Source organism: Centruroides sculpturatus, unplaced genomic scaffold, assembly GCF_000671375.1.
Source record: "Centruroides sculpturatus isolate CEXI.00-Female unplaced genomic scaffold, Cexi_2.0 scaffold471, whole genome shotgun sequence".
NCBI classification, from domain to species: Eukaryota; Metazoa; Arthropoda; class Arachnida; order Scorpiones; family Buthidae; genus Centruroides; species Centruroides sculpturatus.
In genome coordinates, this window is record NW_019384689.1 from 100988 (window position 1) to 122335 (window position 21348).

A 21348-nucleotide genomic window follows, 5' to 3' on the forward strand; every position below is an offset into this window, starting at 1 on the left:
ATCCTTTTACTTTCTTTAGAAAACCGTCTTCACATATGGAAAGTGACGTCAGAAGTTTTCATCCGATATAATTTTTGACGTCTGCGAACATCAACGAGTCGCTCAAGGTCGAGTCTAACGCGTATTCGGGACACAAAATGTTTTTTCGTCTCCGGAAAGGATTTTATAAAGTGTTAACCACTTTCCTAGGATAATTTCATGAGCCGCGCTTAATCTTCCCAACCGATAGACCGCGAGCTACACTAACCATTATTAAATATACTAGTTAAGAAAAGGTTGGTTAATTGCTGGCCTAAACCGTTACTACGAAAAATTTGTTTTCCAACCGGTAGATCGGGAGCTGTACGTTTACGTTTTTATCACTCCAGCAAAAAAGAAAGTTAATAATTTGCTGCGCTTAGAATGCAAAATTTAAGTTTTATTTATATACTTTTTGAATTAAAATTAGAAAAATAAACAAAATTTATTTGGGACGATGTTTAATTGAGCAAACTAACTGTTATTTTTTGTGTATTTTATCTGGATGGGCAGCATTTGGCTTACCGATAAATGTGGGGCTCGCGACTCACCAGTCGAGGAACCGTAATTAATTTTGAACCGCAATAATCGAAATTATTGCTGGGAAGAATCGAATGGCTTTTATTCTATTTTCAGATCATTGGCGTGAAGAATAATCACAATTCTTAAATTCACTCTCTCGTAGATTATACAGTATTCACTTTTTAAATGGTAAGTTATTTAATGGGATGCATTGTGAGACTAGCTTAGCAGTGGCTTCCCTTGTATTTTCTAAAATATAAATACACATGGCGCGATTTTAACGTATTTGGAATTAATATTTATTACAACCGCATTATGCATCTTATTACAAATTTCTACAGTACGTGTGAGAAAAAATGATAAGATTGCTATCGTATATATACGCATTGGCTTTACAGAGCACCAACCTCGCACCGCTTTTCCCTTTCGTCGAATGTCACCGCGGGACACTGTAGCTTAGGGTGGTGATTTGGTGAAGGAGAAGGGTCTGTTATATGTCATAGCTTAGGGCCACAATAAGTTTATGTATTTTGAAATGATTCCAAATGTATTTTTATTAATGAATATTTAAAAATTACTCGAATTCTGTGTTGATGGTTGTTGCAATGTTTCCCCATGCAAATCGATCCACAGTTTCTAAAGGAAAACTACAATTTTCGCATCTAAACAATACGTGACACACATTTAAATAATTTAATTTTCTTAAATTGTGAAATGAGAGTAAAATAATTCCTGCAGTTGGTCTTCGCATTCCGTAAGGACTATGAAGGTGAATTACGACTTCTTTATTGGATGACGATGGTAAAAATACTTGTGTTAAAACATTTTTAAAAATATAATTTTTATTCTGCGGGCGCTAAGATGGTCTCTATGTTCTTTGTAAATTTGACTATGCTGGCGAGATACTCAAATTATTTGTACTAGGGATGGCGTGACTACTCTCGGTTTCTATCCATTGTTAGATAGGATGGGAACAGATAGCACCATCTCCCATCCGTCTGGCGATAGTGTGTAATGTCTCTGTTATTCGGCTCACGAATGTGATGTAGAAAACATAGCATTTAAAGTAATACAAATAACAAAATATTTTATTTCAATACAAGTTTCGTAACAAATCCAATAGAAAATTAGTTTTGCTAGAAAATTGGTACCCAGTTATAAAAAATTGTAAAATTTACATGCAATTTGGAATGCGTAAACTATACAAGTGTTAAAAAGACGTTGAAATGCTTTAAGAACGACCGAGAACGACGGCCAAGAGTGCCATTCGAACGTACATTCCCGCTTCCGCCTGACGGAAATAGGCAGCGCGAGGATCTGTGTCAAATTCGGGACTGAAAACAAAGTAAAAAGATTACAATGATAACAAAATTCTATTATAACAACGGGGTATAATGTAATAATGATGTACTGTACCTGATTTCAAAAACTCGAGGTAAAGGATGCATGACGATCATTCTCTTCTTGGCCTTTGTCATTAATTCGGGAGTGACGACGAAATGACCGCAAGCCTACATATAAACAAATTTAAATATTATTTTTTCCCCCAGTTTATCGTTTAACTGAAATATCTCGTATCTCGTGTATCAATTGATTTACCAACTCGAAGCATTGGTACGCTACAGGCTGTACAAATAATATATTTGTCCATTATGAATGGGCTTAGTCTACAACACGAGTTGGAGGGAATGTGGTCCATCTTTAACGATATCCACTGGTTCAGATTTGATTAAAACCCCGTTGGACAAAACCCTTGTTTTATATCTACAAATGCCAATGCCTAGAGAAAACGTGGTGTCTTTCTCTACCATTTTACTAGTTTTGACTAAGTTATTGTCTTTAGTAAAATTATAGAAATCAGTCATATAATCACTAACTAATACACTTACAAACTGAAACTGAAACTCTAATTACAGATAGTCCAGGACTTTTGGGCGACTCAATCTTTTGTACATTATATAATTTACTTTAATATTACTTACATACTTTAATATCCTTAAATCACTTTTCGTGTGTCTGTCAAATTTGCAATTTTGTGCATTTTCAATTGGCAAATGAAAACTTCAAGCTATTGTATGGGGTGGTGCTTTCCACAAGATGAAAATAATTTGTGAAAATTATTTTTATTGTCTGTTTTAGCATTATAACACAATCTCTTCTGTTTGAAGGCATTTTTTAATGTTTCTTTCTAGCAGTCTGGGAAAATAATTCCTCATTATAATACACAATGTCATTACTTGGCTTTTGTACGTATTACGGTTGACCCCCCATAACACTGTTGATAATTCCGTATTATATGAATTCCATGTTGTACGAGTCACTTAGATTTTCCAAATACGTGTGCCGGGCTGTGAACGGCTCACGTATTTGTAAAATCTAAGTGACTCGTACAACATGGAATTCATATAACATGAAATTATCAACAGTGTTATAAGGGGGCCAACTGTACATCCAAAAGTTGGAGGTTACTACAAGCATAAAATAATAATAATAACCTTCTCTTTCTCTAACAATAAACATTAACAACATTCTTAAACTGTGTACAGACCTAAGTTCAAGAATTGTTTTAATACATTACATGGTCAGTGGATAGGTGTTCACAGACAATTCTAGAATGGCTCTTCAACTCATAGTTTTGCTCCAAGCTGCCTTGTCAAAGAGTTTATTCTTGAACACTTGACAAACTTGCAAACAAAGTGCCTCAAGCCACTCCCCAAGCATGCAAATTTTTTGGTGAAAACACCATGCTCGTATACCATGCTCTAATTTTGGTTTACACGTGGCTTTATGAGTAAGGTTGGGATTTTTGGATGCCGCACCCACTCGGTTTTTTGAAAGGGACAGAGTGTAAAAAGATAAACGACGTCGGTTTTAGTGCAGTAATCCCACTCATTGCCAAATTGTTTAGCACCGAAATCACAAACCTGTCCCAAAATGGTGACTAGCACCCAAACTATATATTTTGCACCCAGCTTCCCCCTTTTTTACATTTTCAAAGAATATGCTGACAATTATCTCTTTTTTTGGTGGTTTTTATTCATTCACTTGAGGGGAAAAAAACAAATTTGTTAAACTGGATCACATATGCTGAGAACAAAAATACAATATTTAGCTTACTCTCTTCTTTTGTTGAGAGAAAAGGGGGTAAAAAGAAATTTGCTGGACTAAATAACTAAACCTTAGGGTTGTTCTAAGAATGTAAACAGATTCACTGAGAATCTGCAACATGTGTTTTCTTTTCTAAAAAAAGAACAATCTAGAAAATTCTGTATTGAGGTCACCTTACCCCGACTTGTGAGCGCAACAGTTCCAATTTCCTTTATTCGGTGTTGCCGCCATTAGAAAATGACAAAATTGTCCACATCTAAACTAAACATTTTAACAAATAAGTTTAAAGACAAAGGTGTATGAACAGACGAAAAAGTTCTTCACTGTTCCACATGTGATTATGTGATTTTGCTTGATGTGAAACACCAAGAAACAAAAATCAAGCAACACATGAGTTTGGAAAACCATAGAGAAGGCAAAAAAAAAAAAAAAGGAGGAATTTCAAGCAGACATTTATAGGGGCCTCATTTTAAAGAGGAGAATAATCTCAGAAGGCTAATAATACATTTTATGCAGATTTAATAACCACTCTTCTGCAGGCAAATATACCCTTATATAAGAAACAATCCAGTCTTTAAGTCATTTATTTCTCCAGAAATACACGAGAAAGCTTGTCCCTGATGAGAGCACTCTTAGAAAAAACTATGTGAAACTAGTTTATGATCAAACAATATCTAAAATCCTGGACGTTGTCGGAGACAATCCTGTAGTGTACAACCAATGTTGTTCAAAATGTACCAACTTGAAAAAACAAACTCGACTACAATGTCCCAAGCTTTCAATGATGTTTGTGTCAAGTTGACACAAACATCATTGAAAGAACCAAATGGTGTCCAGTACAAAAAAATTTGGCTTGTTGTTACATATCAAGCATCTTAGATGTCAGCATTCTCAAATTTGAAGTGTATCTACAACAACCTAAAGCATGTGACCTGTCTTGCTCATGCCCTACACTGAGTTTGTGAATGTATTCGTGTAGAATATAGCAAGGCCGACGACTTCATTTTGAAAATGAAAATGGTTCTTCTCAAGTGCCCTAGTCGGGAGCACTTGTACCGTGATGTAACTGGACTGCCATTACCACTCAGTCCAGTGGTCACCTGTTGGGGGTCTTGGATAAATGGTGTGGTATTCTACTGTGAGAACTTTGAGAAAAGTAATGCATTTATCAACGAACTTCTTCCTGACGATTCTGCGGCTATCGACAGTGTCAAGAAACTGGTCGCTGATCTAGTAGTGACCACAGAGCTCTACTTCGTGCATTCATACAAGTTATTGGTGGATAAAATCAATGAGCTGGAAAGATGTGGAACTGAAATGCAGGATCAGTGAAATGTTGTAAATCAGGCACTTGATGTACTGGACGGCCTTGCCCTGGACAAACTTAAAAAATTTACCAAAAAATTCCGATTTGAAAAATATTTTGGATTGCACCAGTAGCGTGCCGTGACATTTGATGATAGGGAAGCCGTGTTTCTATAAGAAGCCGACTTCCAGGGACAACCAGTTAATTCTTTCTTTAAATGTATTTTTAATAGATTATTTATCTGACGTACTTAATAAATAAACAAGTTCAATATAATTATCTCCGTTATTAGATCCAATATATTCCATATGACCTCTAAATGCCAATTCTCGCTTTGATAAAAACATATAACATCTATTTATTTAGATATAATATATCTATTAACTGTAACTATCTTGTTATAATTTTCAATATTTATTTTATATTATTTACTAATGTTAAATTCTATTCTGCTTCGATTTCCAAATTGCTTCAAATACGAAAGAATCGACGATTTTTCGTGTCTTTTGCCAGCTAAATTGTCAAAGCCATTCTTATTCCACACACTAATTTCATTTGAAAATAGTAGGCAAGCCAACAAAACAATTTTTGCATTTTTATGCATTTACGGAGCCATTTTATCATGAAAATGGCAAACAAATTTTTTATTGAAGTGTTTATATTTAACTTAAGCATTGGCAATTCTCTTTTAATAATGTTTTCTTTTTCATTATACTATCTCGAGCCAAAACTTTTTAAAAATAAATTTTTAATATCGCAATAACATTCTGAATCGCTAGCCACGATATAAGGGCTAAAATTAAAAATAAAATTATAAAATCTTACTCGGTGAAATAAAATGTGTGGTGGATACACATACCTGGTACAAAACATTCAATTGTACAAATATACTTTTAAAGAAAATTATAATTAATTATAGCTTTGCAATGAAACGTACATAAAAATAACATAAAATATTCTTTACTGTTTAAACCTTAACCACTTAGTCAAATATCTCCCTACGAGTGGAATTAGAGATGGTCCTGCTAGGTGTGCGGTGTGTACATGCAAGTGGGCTGCCAAACCCTGAGAATGCCGATACTGGTCAATTTCAAATGCCTCTTTTGTCGCATCACTGATATACCTCAAAAGACATGACAGGGTTCTTGTAAATTTTAAATATTTCTCACCGTAGCTGTAAAAGTCTAAATACGTTAAACTTAATAGATTGTCCATCATTTGTTTTCTAACTAATTCGTTTTAGGACCAGGTGTTGTCCACAGAAATTTCCAAAATTTACAACTTTTCGGTCACTCTCATTGAACTGGAAAAACGTCTGTCTTTATTACGTCTAATATTTCAAAGAAATCAGTCCCACTGTACTTGGCTAGAGATTGGTTCGGTTAGGCTTTTGTTTAAGTAAAATTTTGGCTCTTTCGTCAGGGTTTTGTTTATGTCCCCAATTCCCTAATCTCTTAATTATTTAACTACTTCTTAAGTAGAAATAATTCGAAACCAGTTACTCTGTACTCGAATATTTGTAGTCTTGGGAAAAAGTGGAAAGACAAATTTTTATGTCAAATGGATATATAAATTGTAAATTTAAGGGAAATAAATTCTAGAGCTTTTTCTGTACCTCGTGCGTCTCTCTCATTCATTAAATTTAGTTGTAAATTATGCTACCAAACTAACGGTTAATTTTTTAACATTGTACAAGAATTGTACACATTTTTTTCTACATCCCCTTAGAGATGGGACATATGAAATCGTAATATCACTGGTTTAACATTGAAATCCGTGAGTAATATAAATTCGGAGAGCGGAATAAAAATATCAAATATTTTAATGGATTTTTTAAACTCCTGTCAACTATACAGAACTATCATAAAAACATACAGGAAAATTCTTATCGGTCGGGTTAAGTTATAAATCTACTCGCGATTCACATAATTGGGCGAGGGCGGCCAAATATCTAGCGGGTGGGTGGCTAACAGCCTGGAACCGGTCCCGGATAGAATTGGATGCGTTATACGTGTAGCAGCCACACAAGGTCCTAGGCTTCCACCGGCTAAACCAGGTGCGGTTGGTGCTCTGTAAAGCACATGTGTGAATCTGGCTTTTTGGATGCTGACAATACAGTGTTTCCACTCCGCTACTCCACCACTAATATTTGAATATACTATAGCAATCTTTTTTTTTTTCACGTGTAGTATAGAAATTTGTAATAAGATACATAATGCGGTTATAATAAAATATTGTGTGATTATTTTCATATAATTAAAATTACTATATTTATTTTTTAGAAAATACAAGGGAAGCGGCGCATCCACCGCTTTTAATGACGGCACGCCACTGGATTGCACTGAACTAGAATTCCAAGTAAAAATGAAACATGTCCCCTTAGTCTCGATTGATGTAGAAAAATCTATTTCCTTATATAAAGACATTCTATCCTCCAAATGAGAAAACTTCACTTTTAAGAACATTGAAATGATTTACTGTTGTAAATTACAATGCTCATCTTTATGTCTAAATTGCAATAAACAATTATGTAGTTTGTAAATATAATACTTCTTGTTGGTTTTTGTCTTAATAATACAGCATTTAAAAGCACCTAAAACGGAAGAAAAAAGCACCCAAATGAGCACCCAATCCATTCTAAAAATGCTCCCAAAAATCCAGACCTTATTTATGAGGTAAATTTCAAGGCACTCAGCACAAAGTTTTACAAATTTGCTTGTTTTTCATTCAGTTCAAGAGTGTTATAGTAAAAGAACAGACTTATTACTATATGTTCAGCTTAAATTTGTACAATCAATTCATTCAGATTATGCTAATTACCTTATTAAACTCGTCTAATGATGTAAATCTCTCTTTCTGGATTCTAGTCATGTATAATACATCTGTTTCTGGGATTGCAGCTTCCAACGAGAAAAATTCTTCCTATTAAGTACAAATACGTTTAAATTAATGCTAAAACTAAAAAATTAATCAAAAAATAACTTAACCTACTTGAGAAATTCCTTTTGAAGAAACATAATTTACTACATTTTCTGGCATTTTTAAATTATCAGGCGAAACATATCTCAGCTGCACCTTGTAATGGGTTAAGAGACGAGCCAGAGAATGGACTGTTCTTCCGTGTTTTAGATCTCCAACCAACGTTATCTGTAAAAGCAATTTAAAATTTGCATGATGCTCTGATGCTTCTACTTAAGAGCATAAATCAATACAATTTAAACTCTAGAAAGTATTTCATAGTTAAAAGAAAACTGCAATTATTCTTCTGTCTCATAAATTAATAATCAATAAAAAATGGTTGACTTTTAAAATCTATTTGTAAAAAAGCTTAGCAAAATCAAAACTGGCACACAAGAACTTCATAACTGCTAGAATTTGATATGACTGATTGATTACCAAGAAGGTCACACCATAGACTACATACAGTATAAGTAATTGCAATAATGATTGTTATGGATTGATGGGATCCTCCATGGGAGGAGTACTCTTCTATGGAAAACTGGTCCCTATTTAGGCATTACACAAATAAAGAAAAGCTGGAAAACTCCACATGGCTAGCCTGTTGTTTTCATGCAAATCTAGCATCAACTACCAACATTTGGCAGTTTCATTTGTCAGCCATTGGTGCACTTGCTTGTTATAAATAGATATATCCAAAACAGAATTGATCAGTACAGAGTGGGATGGGGAACAAACAGACCCAAACTGTTCAAGAGAAAGCAAAAATCTATATTGGATTTTAACTTGGGTACCTCTAAATATGACCACCCTGATAGAGTTCAATAAACTTATAAATCTGATTTATGCTAATGTTTTTTATTAAAGTTCTAAAAATTTTAAAAAAAAATAATTGACTTTAACAAAATGTTTATTTCAATAAGCATATTACCAGTAATTTAACTTCAAGGAATAATGAATCAAATAGTCTAATTTTTTTTAAAACCACTTTAATACATTACTTACAATCAGCCCGTTAACAGTTCCAATCTCTTCTCGTATTGTAAAAACATCCAAAAGTGCTTGAGTTGGATGCTCTCCTGTTCCATCGCCTGCATTAATGACTGGTTTCTGACACACATTAGCAACTTTCTGTAAATAAAAATGGAAATTTTTGGAATTAATTTGATGATTCTCTTGAGCTCAAAAAATAAAAATAATTGCAGTAATCAAATGATAAAGTCTGGTTAACTGTCAGTGAGAATATGGCTAGTTAATTAGATAGATATTACATAATTTGGACTAAAAGTAGGTGGTTGTACTACCATCTTGTATTAAATTTGATACTCAGAAATAAATAAATTGATTTAGACTATTTTGAAGAAGAAAGATCAAACCTGAGTGAGACTTGAATCTGTAACTTCTGCTTGCTGATGTGGATGCATTAGCAATTATGCTAACCGGACTTCTGTCCAATCTTTACTTCCAGACCAATTAATTTACAAGATATAATCATATTCAGGTCATCTTTTTCTCCAGAACAGTGTAAATTAATTAGGATTAACTATCAGTCTAGAACTTGGCTATCTTATCATTAAAATAATTGGGGTTTAGTTTTCTGTATGTATTTAATAATAATTTAAAGTTTTTGCAAATATGACTGAAATTAATGTAAAATGATGAAGGCATGATGTGTGTAAACAACATATAAAATTGCATAGTTAAGCCAGTACCTATCATTTTAAATTTAACAGACTCTAAACATTCAGGGTGTGTGTAAAGTCTGGAACCAAATGGAAAGTCAGGTAATGGACTCTGTGGTCACTCAACCTCGACCTGCTGGAGAAATTTCCTTTGGAAAATTTTCAAAGTGCAGATGTATGCAGTGAAAATCAGAAATCTGCATCGTCTTTGGGTTTAAGTCCTTGCATCTGGAAATATTGCATAGAATTCAGGAGAACATAGTCAAATGCTTCAGCAAAATGTAAACAATGATGGTAGACAAGTTTAACATGTTTTACATAGTGTGAGAATAGCCGGGAATACTAATTCGCTAGGAAGTTAATATCACTTAATCGGCGCTAGTTCGTGAAACTAGTTCTCTCGGTTTCGGATCTTGTGATCCGATCCTACGACAAGATTTTTGACCGGGAGGGCTTTTGTAATAGATCCGAATTGCAGGATTCGAATCTCGTCAGGATGCTGACACCAGTTAATCAAATTTGGATATGCGGATTAACACACGTGAGGGGTCTGATTCAGAGATCGAGGAGACATTATATAAACTAGTAATAAAAGGAATTTAATAAACATATATATAAGTAAACTATACAAAAATGGAGTTACAAATGAATGAGACACAATGAATTCGACTTAAAATATATATATCGAGAGAGAGAGCTCACAATTTCATATTAAAACATACAACCTGTTAGTTGTTGTTCTTTTCCTCTGTATGTGACGTATTTACTTCGCTCCTGGAGTTCTCTGCCTTCTGTTCATGGAGAGATCAATTTAACTGAGAATATTTATGTCCATGAAGTAAGCCTTTTGTATACTGTATTGCTTATAGCAGTGTTTTTCAACCTTCTTGAATACGCGACCCCTTTACAAGTTAAAAAATTCTGGCGACCCCCCTAGGGCCATATTTTTTTTTGTTTTTTTACTCTTTCCGCCCTGTGGGCACTAAGAGGGCCTCTTTTTGCAAGCCCATTATGAGTTCGGCCAGGCCCACAATGGGGTTGCCGGGTGGTGAGAGACGGGGTCCGACATATCCGAACGGACCACCCCCCGAAAGGTTCCTGGGGATTATTCGACCCGTTCGGATTCGAACCCAGGTCCCCCAGAGAGGTAGGCTGCCACCTTGACCGCTCGGCCATCCGGCCACTACCCTAGGGCCATATTAAAACTGTATCAGTGACTTTAAAAACTATGTATTTAATTTTCTTTCTGTTGAGACAAATTATTGTTGATTAAAGTGAAAATTTCACAAGAATCGACAATAACTTAACACACATAAAGTATGAAACTTCTTTTAATTATAACATTCGGCACAGGGAGCTGTTGACATTTTCTCTTTTTTTTTAGGATCAGAATTTTCAGCTTCTACATTTCTACTTTTTATTTCTTTTTTGCAAATCAGCTCGACACTTTTTCCGCTATCATTTTCTGGGGTGGGCCGTAATTCTTGCTGAAATTGTAGGTTTTTTAATGTAGTGTAAGACCTACTAACACTTGTCTTTTTCTTCTACCCGCGACCCCCCGTGTAAGGCTTCGCGACCCCCTGGGGGGTTGCGACCCACAGGTTGAAAAACACTGGCTTATAGCATAGGGCATTGGCCTTTATAAGCTTGTATGGATTTCGTCTGAATACTCTGGGATCTGTTGACGAACTCTTCCCGAATTTGACTGAACTTCGCCTATATCTTCTGACTTACGACCAATTATCATTCAAGGCTTCATCCACATGAACGGATGGGAAGGGGGAAGAAATGAGGGTTAGACAGTTCCCATCGAAGCGAGATTTTTAGCAGATAAAGGAAAAACAGAGGATGCTCATACTTCCGTCAAAGGAAGTGACTCTCCTAGCTGTTTTCCCACGCTAGAAAACGTTATTTTTCCATCAAAATAAAAGAATATTTTATGACAAAATTTTGACATCATTTTTAAATTATTAATTTAGACCCAGGGGCTATTTGGATCTCACAATAGTTATTGCTCATTAATGTTAATCTTATTTCCTTTCATTCCTTGCTCATTTTTTCCATTGGTTCTACAGGTTCTCTCCTCTACAGGTGTGATATCACACACACTACACAAAAGCCCAGGCACATTACAATTGAATAGTAACACATACATCATACTACAGAAGGCCACTATATTGAATACATGTCATATTGTTAGGAAATTCCTGAATACAGACACAGACCCTGACACACTTATTTAGTTTTAGTTTTGTTTTGGATGCTATATCTTGACTCTGGTCCGGAATAGTACACAGCCACCGATGTCAACTGAGTATAACCCACTAAACCCAACAATAATAGAGTGAATAAATGCTAAAAAACTTATCAGCTTTTTAGATAGAAGTTCAAATAGAAGTGTGTGTGTAATAATATTAATTGAAGCAGCAGTACCAAAACAAAGTCTGGACCAAATCTGCCTGTGGCACTTGTTCATCCAATTCATAAACATATTTGAACATCACTTCTAAACAACAGAAAAGTCTTAATTTTTGTACATACAAATATACAAAATTTTTGAGGGCCACCTACATACAATTTATGCACATTTGGCCCACCAACTGAAAAGTTTGTGCACCACTGGGTTACAGCACAGGCTGACCCACAGAAAAGAAATAGGAGTGAACTAACAAGTAAGAAAAAAGGCATACATATAAATGTGAGAATCCAGAGATGGAATATTTTAATTTTATTAAGAACGAGCTGTACCCAGCCACACGTTGCTGTGGCTCAAAATGTATCTATTATAAATGTATAACATTCCCCATGGGAAAATTTTGAAAAATCCCTTCTTAGTGTACATTCTCTTGACATACCCTATTAAAATGCAATCAAAAACACAAAAAACCACATCTAAAATAAAATAATGGAAGACCAGTTCTTCATGGTAAGCCTTAATTTTGTCCCTTTCCCCCGCAGGGGGATTTTGACATCTATATAATATAAAAACAAGCACATATTTGAATGCAACATTGTGTCAAACTTTCAAAGCAATAGGTTAAGAACGTTCGGAGATTTCAGATTTTGAACAAATAAACATTTACATTTTTATTTATATAGATTTGTTAAATATTAAACTGATGTCAAATTTAACACATTTCTGTGAAATTCATGGGAAGGGAAATAAACTTCCTTTGGGAGAGATGTCATCATACATCTCAAACAAACATCTGGCCACATGCGTCAGAACGAATATTCCGTCAGATGTTACCAATCCTAAAACCCAATTGGAAACGAATTTAGAATAAAAAGGAGAGAAAGCACGAGAGCAGCCGATAACATTCTATAGACTGCCGTAAAAGGAATTACCTTATAGAAGCCATACAAAGAGAGCATAGTCCTGCTCCAGCTCCTCATCATCAGTCTCCAAACTACCTATGTCTCCATCTCTATAGGAATTCGAATTGAATCTCCATTAGCCGAGAATTGCCAATTAACCTCTCCATAAGAAGAATTTTAACAAAGGACTGACTGTACAATAGTCTGACAAAAAGATCAACATTTGCCAACCAAGGTAGTATGTTTTTAATGATGTAAATTCTCTCTCTCTCTCACTTTTAAATAGGGAATTTAGAGACTATTTGTGTAGGATCACATATTTGTATTTTTATACTCATTCTTGTCATTAAATGTTGCTTTTAGTTTGTTTAATTGATCTTCTTCTTGATCTTAAATATATGCCAAAGTCTTACTGGGAATCCACAAATCCTCCCCCTTGACCAAAAATATAAAAATATTGTATCATGTGCCTAATGTGCTAATTAGGCTGGTGTCTAAATCTAAAGGAAGATCACAAGAATTTCCTGTTGACAAAATGATAATTGTACAATCCCATCCAGCGACAGAGTGGGCAGATCTTTTGAATCTGAAGCTGAACACAGGTGAGAGACAACATTCTCTTAACCCCAGATTCCCACATATAGTTCCTTGGTGGTTTTGAGAAAAATTGCAATGACAAACAATTGTTTCTGTGTGTAAAGGAGTTCAAGTTTTCTAAGAATGTTCTTGGCAATTATATATAACCATTATTAATAATAATTATTATTGTTATCTAAATATATAAAATTACTTGTCCTGACTGACTCATCATCGCCCAGAGCAAACCGTTGAACCTAAAAAAGTGAAATTTGGTACACAGTTAGGGTATGTCACGAAAACGCACACTAAGAAGAGATTTTTCGAAATTCTCCTGCGGGGGAAGAGGGAAAGGATTAAGGCTAACTCAGAAGAATGGCTTCTACTATACTATTTTAGATGCAATTTTTTATTTTTATCTTCGTTTTAGTTGGACATGCCATGGGAATGCACACTAAGAAGGAATTTTTCGAAATTCCCTCATGGGGGAGAGGGAGAGGATTAAGGCTTAACCAGAAGAACGGCTTCTACTGTACTATTTTAGATGTGATTTTTCGTTTTCAACTACGTTTAATTTTCATTGAGTACTTAGATGTATTAAATTGATAATATTTCAGACATTGTTATAAATATTTTCATATATTTCGATTTTTTAACCAAATGTTCGAACCGTTTTAAATTTGAATTTGTTATTGCATATTGGTTCGATTATAGAACGATTGTAAATGTTCCAGAAAATTTGATCAAATTCAAAACATTTCATTTGATTCTCGGCAATTCTCATCATTCTCAGCAGTAGGTGTTATATAACAATTACTATGGTTGTTGAAATACTAAATATAAATGGGGTTTGCTTGCAAAATCCTCGCGGGCAAAGCTGTGGGTAACAGCTAGTTATTAATATATCCATAAACTTACCAAAACTGCACCTGGTTCAGGATGCCTTAAAACAACAATGTCACTATAACCTGACATAACTGTAATTGTATCTGTAAAAGAAAAAAAAAATATATATATATATATATAAACATTCATATATTGATAAAGTATCATTAAGGAGTAAACCTAAGATAAGCATCCTTGGCTTACTGTTTAACAACAGATCTCTTAACTACATCTGTCTCTACTTAATGAGGAATCATATTATGGGATTTTGATTAAAGCATTGTTGCAACATATTGAAAATTCCACACGACATTCCAAATTCTTGAAGAAATATATCCATAAACTTGTGTTTTTTCATGTTTGGGGAGGTACAGAGAATGTTTTCTAAGAATTAATGGAAAACTCTTGCCATTATGATACCAAACCAGGTGTTTCCTGTTGGGATGAGACCACCTTTACATACGGTCTTTGACCGACATGACATAAAATCGTTAGAGTCCTTAGAAATTTATATAGCTGATAGGAATGGAAATTGTATCAACTCAGATTGTAGTCAAGTTCCAAAATGTGGAATTATTATTTAGAGTGCCAAAAAAGTTATTATTAATAATTTCATTTTATAACATTACACCTTGTAAAAATTGCTTTTTTTATTTATGACGTAAATGGTGTGTCACTGTCTCAACTGAAAATCTTTGTGAATGCTTAAAAATTGGAATGTGGCGATGTTCGAATGATAGAACTGTTTCTTTTGTATTTGTTTCTGATGAGGGTTGGATAAATTGGGCCAAAAACGCTTGACCAGTAAATTGTTACTTGTTGTTTGCTGAAAATTGCTTTCAGGTATTATTTATTTGAACATTACAGTTCCAGTTTATATGTGTGTCATTTTTGAATTAATGGAAATAACAGCTATCCTCAAGAAACACCTAGAGCATTAAGATCCAAAAAAGAAAACTTCATTGTGAAGAATTCTTTGTTCAAAATGCAAGAGGTTTGGTACATGATCGATGCTGAGCCGGTGGAGTCACTTGTGAGCAGCATGACTCATCCATTCACTTGAGTGTACTGTCAAGAATGGAACAATGATTAAGTGCTAATTTTCACAACTAATCATAAATGTCAAGTTTGTAGTTTATGACTGTGAACAAATTTTGTGATTTAATTGAGAAATAAACTTGTAAAGAGACATTGCATTTTTCACAATTTTTTGCCATGTACTTTAAATAATCTCTTACCTATTGTCCAAATTATGTAGGCTCACTGGTGGAATAGAACCTTCAAACACTGGCAGTTGGTTAAAGGTTTGCACCTCACAAAATGGCGGGTCACATGGAGATTTCTGAATTTTTTTAACATTTGTAACACCAAATACAGGCCAGTTTCCCATAGAGAATCCTGCCAGAATGCACCACCCACATATTGTGTTGCTGTATCCCATCAAATTAAATTAAATTATACAGTGTTTATTATATTAATTGGCCAAGTTCTAGATCAAAAGTTAATCTGGAATCATCATTTGGTTAATAATGCTAAAATAAACTCAAAAAATTTTTAACATAAACTTACATAATATACCCAATCTCCAGCAGTGAAGTGGAATATTTACAATGAACAAATGTTTTCGGTGACCTTAAGCCTCCCTAATCAGGTTCTATATTTCTTTTGAATGTAAAACAGTGTATTGTGAAGAATGTTTTAAACATTCATTCCACATTGTAAATACTTCACTTTAGTGCTGGAGTTTGGATGTATTACACAAGTTTAGTGTTTCTCCAGTTACAATAGTAGTATTTAAATTTTGACATAAATAGTATCTGTAGTACACTGGATGTTTGAAAAGCTATCTAGGGTTGATGAGACAACCGTAGCTAGTATGACGACTCTCAGCAGGAATAATTACCCTACCAGGTGTCAACTAAATAAGTGGTCAATGATTGTGTTAATGCAAATAATTTTTTTGATCAAAAAAGTTGCAAGTAGACTCTACAATATTCAATGACATGGGTTTGAGAGATGATTACTTAGCCCTTATTCACAGTAGAGAACTTAATATACACTAAAATTGATGGTTGGCTTCTAAATAGTTCTCTAGAGAGATATAGAAAGAGAAAAATTATCAGGAATCAGGAACTTTCAAGATATAAATTCAAATAGAAGTGTGTAAAATATCATTTGAAGGTCTGTAAACAAAATTTGAATTTTCAACTAAGGCCAGTATGTTGTCATATTTTGGATACATCACTTTAAGCATATAACATTACTCTTGCATACCTTTACTTATATAATGAAAATTTTATAATTTGCATTAAAACATTCAAGTGATAAAGGCATGTGCAACACTAAGATAGGAACATTAGGTAGAATTGCTCCAGAAATTCAAGAAAACTCTTCTATAAACATTTCAAAGCCTGATGTTTTTTAATAATAAGCCAAACAATTGCCATATTGAATCAAATTATTTTACTGCTACTATTAATAATTAAATTCTAAATAATTTGGTGCTAGAAGTAGGCTATGTCCTTCTGATTCATATAGAAAGTGTGTTCTATTTAAGACAATTGTAAGTTTGTAACACTGATGATGCTGTGTACACGTGTATGGCCTGAGAGTATAGCTACTGGAGGCTCATATGATGTTATGTCATGCCTTTGGAAGGTTTTACCAGAGATTCAAAGAAATTGTGATCAGAATACAAACATTTAGCTGCCTTCTCAGATTCCAATGGAGGACAAAATAAAAACTTTAATACAATAAATATTTTGGACATTTGTAACATTTTTCTATTTAGTACTTAGCCACACCTTAGAATCATATAGACATCATCATCATAAACTCAATTTTTGATTAAAACCAGACAATCTGCTATATTACTGGGCTGTAATAATCAACCTATATGATTATATCCTAAATTATTCCAGAAGCAAAAATCAGATGGAGGTCGTGTAGCTGGCAACACATTTGCATGGTATGCAGAAGTTGAGACAATTCTTTTCTTCCATAAAAAACTATAATAAATTAAATATTAATTTATTATAATTATTAAAATTATCATGAAATGGCAACTTAACTGCCTATCTCTAGACAAATTAATTCATATCTAATTATTAACTTAGCCTTATTATAGTTTGATAATTTGGCAGATTATCCCAGTGTCTTTATGGTCTCCAATTGGATTAATTTAATAAAGAAACATGAAGCCAAAAGCTTTTTCACATGCACAAAATGCCATCTGGAGATTTCGAGCATTGAGTAAATAGAAAGTTATCTCTGCAAAAGGAAAAAGGTTGATCTTCAGAACTGCAGAATGCTAAAGTTTGACAGATCAGAGCTGTTGTTATATTTTCCAAGTAACCAGTATTTTCCTGTAGATGAAAAGATAGTAAGTGTAGCAAGAAGAGGAGGCGACATCCTTTCCCAGATACTCAGATGTCCCAATGAAGTAGCCAAACAATATTCCAATTTCTATCAAAAAACATAATGACCTCTGCAAAATGCTTGATTATATTTGGCAATAGGCAAGAGAGTTTTTCTTAGTATTAAACATCAGAAAACTTAGGGAAGAAGATACTTTACTAATTAATGATATGTTCCAAAGAGCCATTGTATTTTTGACAAAAATGAAAAATAATTGCATTGTATCCCATGTGTGTCAATACAAAACATAAACCCTAATGTTTTCATACTCCAAGAGAAGTGCAAGAGTGCAAGAGAGTATGCAAACATTATATGTCTCCAAATATGTGAATATTTTCTAGAAGAATTGCTGTCATGAGAGGACCCTACAAACAAAATTTGGTATATGTATTATAATTATTGCATAAGCTATACAACAGAACACAAAATGTTACTTATACCTGTTTTATAATTAACCATCAATTAAAATAAGAAATTAGGTTTGATGTATAAAAAATAGTTGAGAAGGCATACATATATTTACCCTTGGTGATTTCTAGAAAAACTGTAGGGGCAGATGAATATGTATAGCGTATAAAGTATTTCTCATGATTTTTTAAAAAACTTCTAGGCTAGTAGACAAAGGAAAAGTTGTTTGATGAGTTCATAACTACAATTTAAAATCAAAAGATAATCCACACCCACTTTTAAATTGCAATTAACCCAATTTCCCATCTTATTACATCTTTGAAAGAACAAAAGGTGTAAATTATTAGTGTAAATGAATAAAAATTAAAACAAAGACTCATTTATCAGAAACATATTTTAAATATATACAATGGAGTATTTCTATATGTTTTCAACTTAAACGCTGTTTATATAAAGATCAAGGCAACATTCTTTAACAGCCTTTAAATACGTTTTTTTTATACAAAGTGACAGATGTATATTTTGAGAATTGTTTTCATAATGTTCAAATTACCTTCCAAAGTTTCTCCTTTCTTCACAGAAGACGTGGATTCATCCATCTGGATGACGTGACCGCCAAGTCGTTGCATGGCTGCAGAGAAGGAGCAACTGGTGCGGGTACTCACTTCATAGAAGATGGAAGCCATCACTTTTCCCTGAGATACAATAAATTACAAAATCAGTAGTTGAAGGAGTTCAAGACGAAAATTTAATATTCAATAAATGGTTATACCTTCAAAATATGGTCCAACGACCTATCTTTTTGAACCCATAATTTGAATATGTGTGCCAAATTGAAAAGTCCATGCAACTGGAAAACTTATAATTTAGTCTTAACAGTCAAAGTGAGCTAGTTAAAGGTTATGTGATTTATAAATTTATAATAAAATTTTCAATTAAAGCTTTTTAGTTTAATAACTTTTAAATGTTAATTTGAATAAAAGCTATATTTTATAAAAATATAATACAAGTAAAGAAAAAGAGACACAAAATATATACTTGATCTCGTGTGAAACATTCCACAGATAATATATGCTGTCCTTGCAGTCCACTATTTATCTGTGAAAATGGATGATTGATTGAGGTGATGGCAGGATGAGATAGAGGCGACAGTGTGGTGCCGACATTATTTTCTGAAATCTTCATTGGAGTGGAATTCTTTATGCCCAATTCTTGAAACATTTGACTATACATTTCTATTAAATATAATAGATATATATAAACTTCTTACAATAAGATTTAAAATAACAAATAGGTAACTCTCTCATTTATGTGAAATTCAATTAATTAATATCGAAAAATGCAAGTTTCAAAGCAATATGCTTTGTGTGAATATTAAAGTATGAAGAGAAAACATAATTTTTGAGCATAGAATGGCATTTTGAGTTTGATAGAAATATATTTGCATGTTCAAACAACGGTGATTCATGAATACTCACAGACACTTTCTGTATTGGTCCGGGAAGATAGATTTAATGTAAAAACCAAACTATCAATTGTAAAGTGATTGCAAGTTAATTATCTGTTCAAATTTTATACANATATTTTAAACGAAAACTACGATTAAAAATGGCGGCCCGGCGTCGTCACCGCGCGACAATAAATAATCGCTTATAGATACGATTTGGCGGCCAACTCGGGATATATTTTTCTTCCGATTACGAGTTCGGACTAGAAAAATTTTTAATTTTTTATTCTATCTATTAATCCGTTAACGCCACCGCGGAAGTACCCGTAACGTCGGTTGGAAGAAAAACTCGGATAGACAGACTCAAAAATTAAATTCTTTGTAAGTAGTCCGAACTTCTAATTGGAAATAATTGCTCGTTTACAATATTTTTATAAATTCCTCCTAAAGTATTTTCTACGCGGTATTTACGCCTTCTCTTCGGCCAAATACTACTTTAACCCTCTAATTTTACGGCGTTTTACGGTACAAAATGCGGTTTTAAAAGTTAGTTATTATTACGTAAAAGGAAAATTTTTGAAAAACTGTTTAATAAAGCAAATTTCTACTTATCGGAATTTTGATTTTTTATAAAAATACACGCGCCGAAGTCCACGTCGAAAGTTGTTATCGGTTAAATTTAAAGTAAATATTAACCGAATAAATGTAAACATTTACGAGATTTGATCGTGGCTTAAACGAACAAATACGATTTAAAATTTTAATTATTTATTAAAATAATAATTATTTGTGCGAATAAAGCCTTTAAAGGCACGGAAAGACGGTTTACAACCCAAAGGAAACCAAAGTCGCCTTTGGTTTTTACCCTTAAAATCGTTTTATTAACGCGATAACGTTTCTTCCCAGTTTGCAGATTTAGCAAATTTTCGCAATCTTTCTATAAATATAATTAAAGGTTATAATAATATAAAGAGGTTATAAATATAATAAGTTAAAGAAATAAGCTTTATTTTCTGCATAGAATTATGGAAGAAATGGCTGGGCTTCGACTTTTCTTCGTTTTCTTTTTATTAAGTACGGCCAGGTAAGATGTTTTAAACGAAATTTATCTCTATTTTATCGTCTTTTGACCATTATCGTTAGAATTTTCTGCCAAACTTAATACGGGAAGCGGTTAGGCGTTAGTCTAATCCGCCGGCGTATCCTGGTTCTAACGCGTTAATATACTAAAATATAATCGAGCTTTCGTTGGATTAAACCAAACTTATCCGTAATTTATTGCAACTTACAAAAATTTGAGGAAAATTTGGTGAAATTTTAGTGGTAAAGCTACGAATTTCCAGTAAGAAATTTCGTACGTAACCAGCCAGCCGATGGCGTAGTTCGTTTGGCGTAAAAAACAAATTACGCCGCAGGCCGGTCACTCCGACGCGCCCGATTAAAAANTTTAGAAAATACAAGGGAAGCGGCGCATCCACCGCTTTTAATGACGGCACGCCACTGGATTGCACTGAACTAGAATTCCAAGTAAAAATGAAACATGTCCCCTTAGTCTCGATTGATGTAGAAAAATCTATTTCCTTATATAAAGACATTCTATCCTCCAAATGAGAAAACTTCACTTTTAAGAACATTGAAATGATTTACTGTTGTAAATTACAATGCTCATCTTTATGTCTAAATTGCAATAAACAATTATGTAG

General features: G+C 33.6%; 1 protein-coding gene across 1 annotated transcript in view; it reads right to left on the minus strand.

Moving 5' to 3' along the window:
• Positions 1-1600: 1600 nt before the first annotated feature.
• LOC111627119 (CAD protein-like) overlaps positions 1601-21348 on the minus strand; it is a 175800-nt gene continuing 156052 nt past the window's right edge. Inside the window, exons 45-54 of the mRNA XM_023370681.1 lie at positions 20489-20582; positions 19237-19433; positions 18971-19048; positions 18752-18893; positions 14407-14477; positions 8918-9043; positions 7946-8101; positions 7775-7876; positions 1957-2051; positions 1601-1874 (exon numbers count right to left, since the gene is read on the minus strand). Coding sequence (XP_023226449.1) covers positions 1772-1874; positions 1957-2051; positions 7775-7876; positions 7946-8101; positions 8918-9043; positions 14407-14477; positions 18752-18893; positions 18971-19048; positions 19237-19433; positions 20489-20582 — 1164 coding nt within the window. The 3' untranslated portion in view covers positions 1601-1771. The remainder of the gene's footprint in view (positions 1875-1956; positions 2052-7774; positions 7877-7945; positions 8102-8917; positions 9044-14406; positions 14478-18751; positions 18894-18970; positions 19049-19236; positions 19434-20488; positions 20583-21348) is intronic.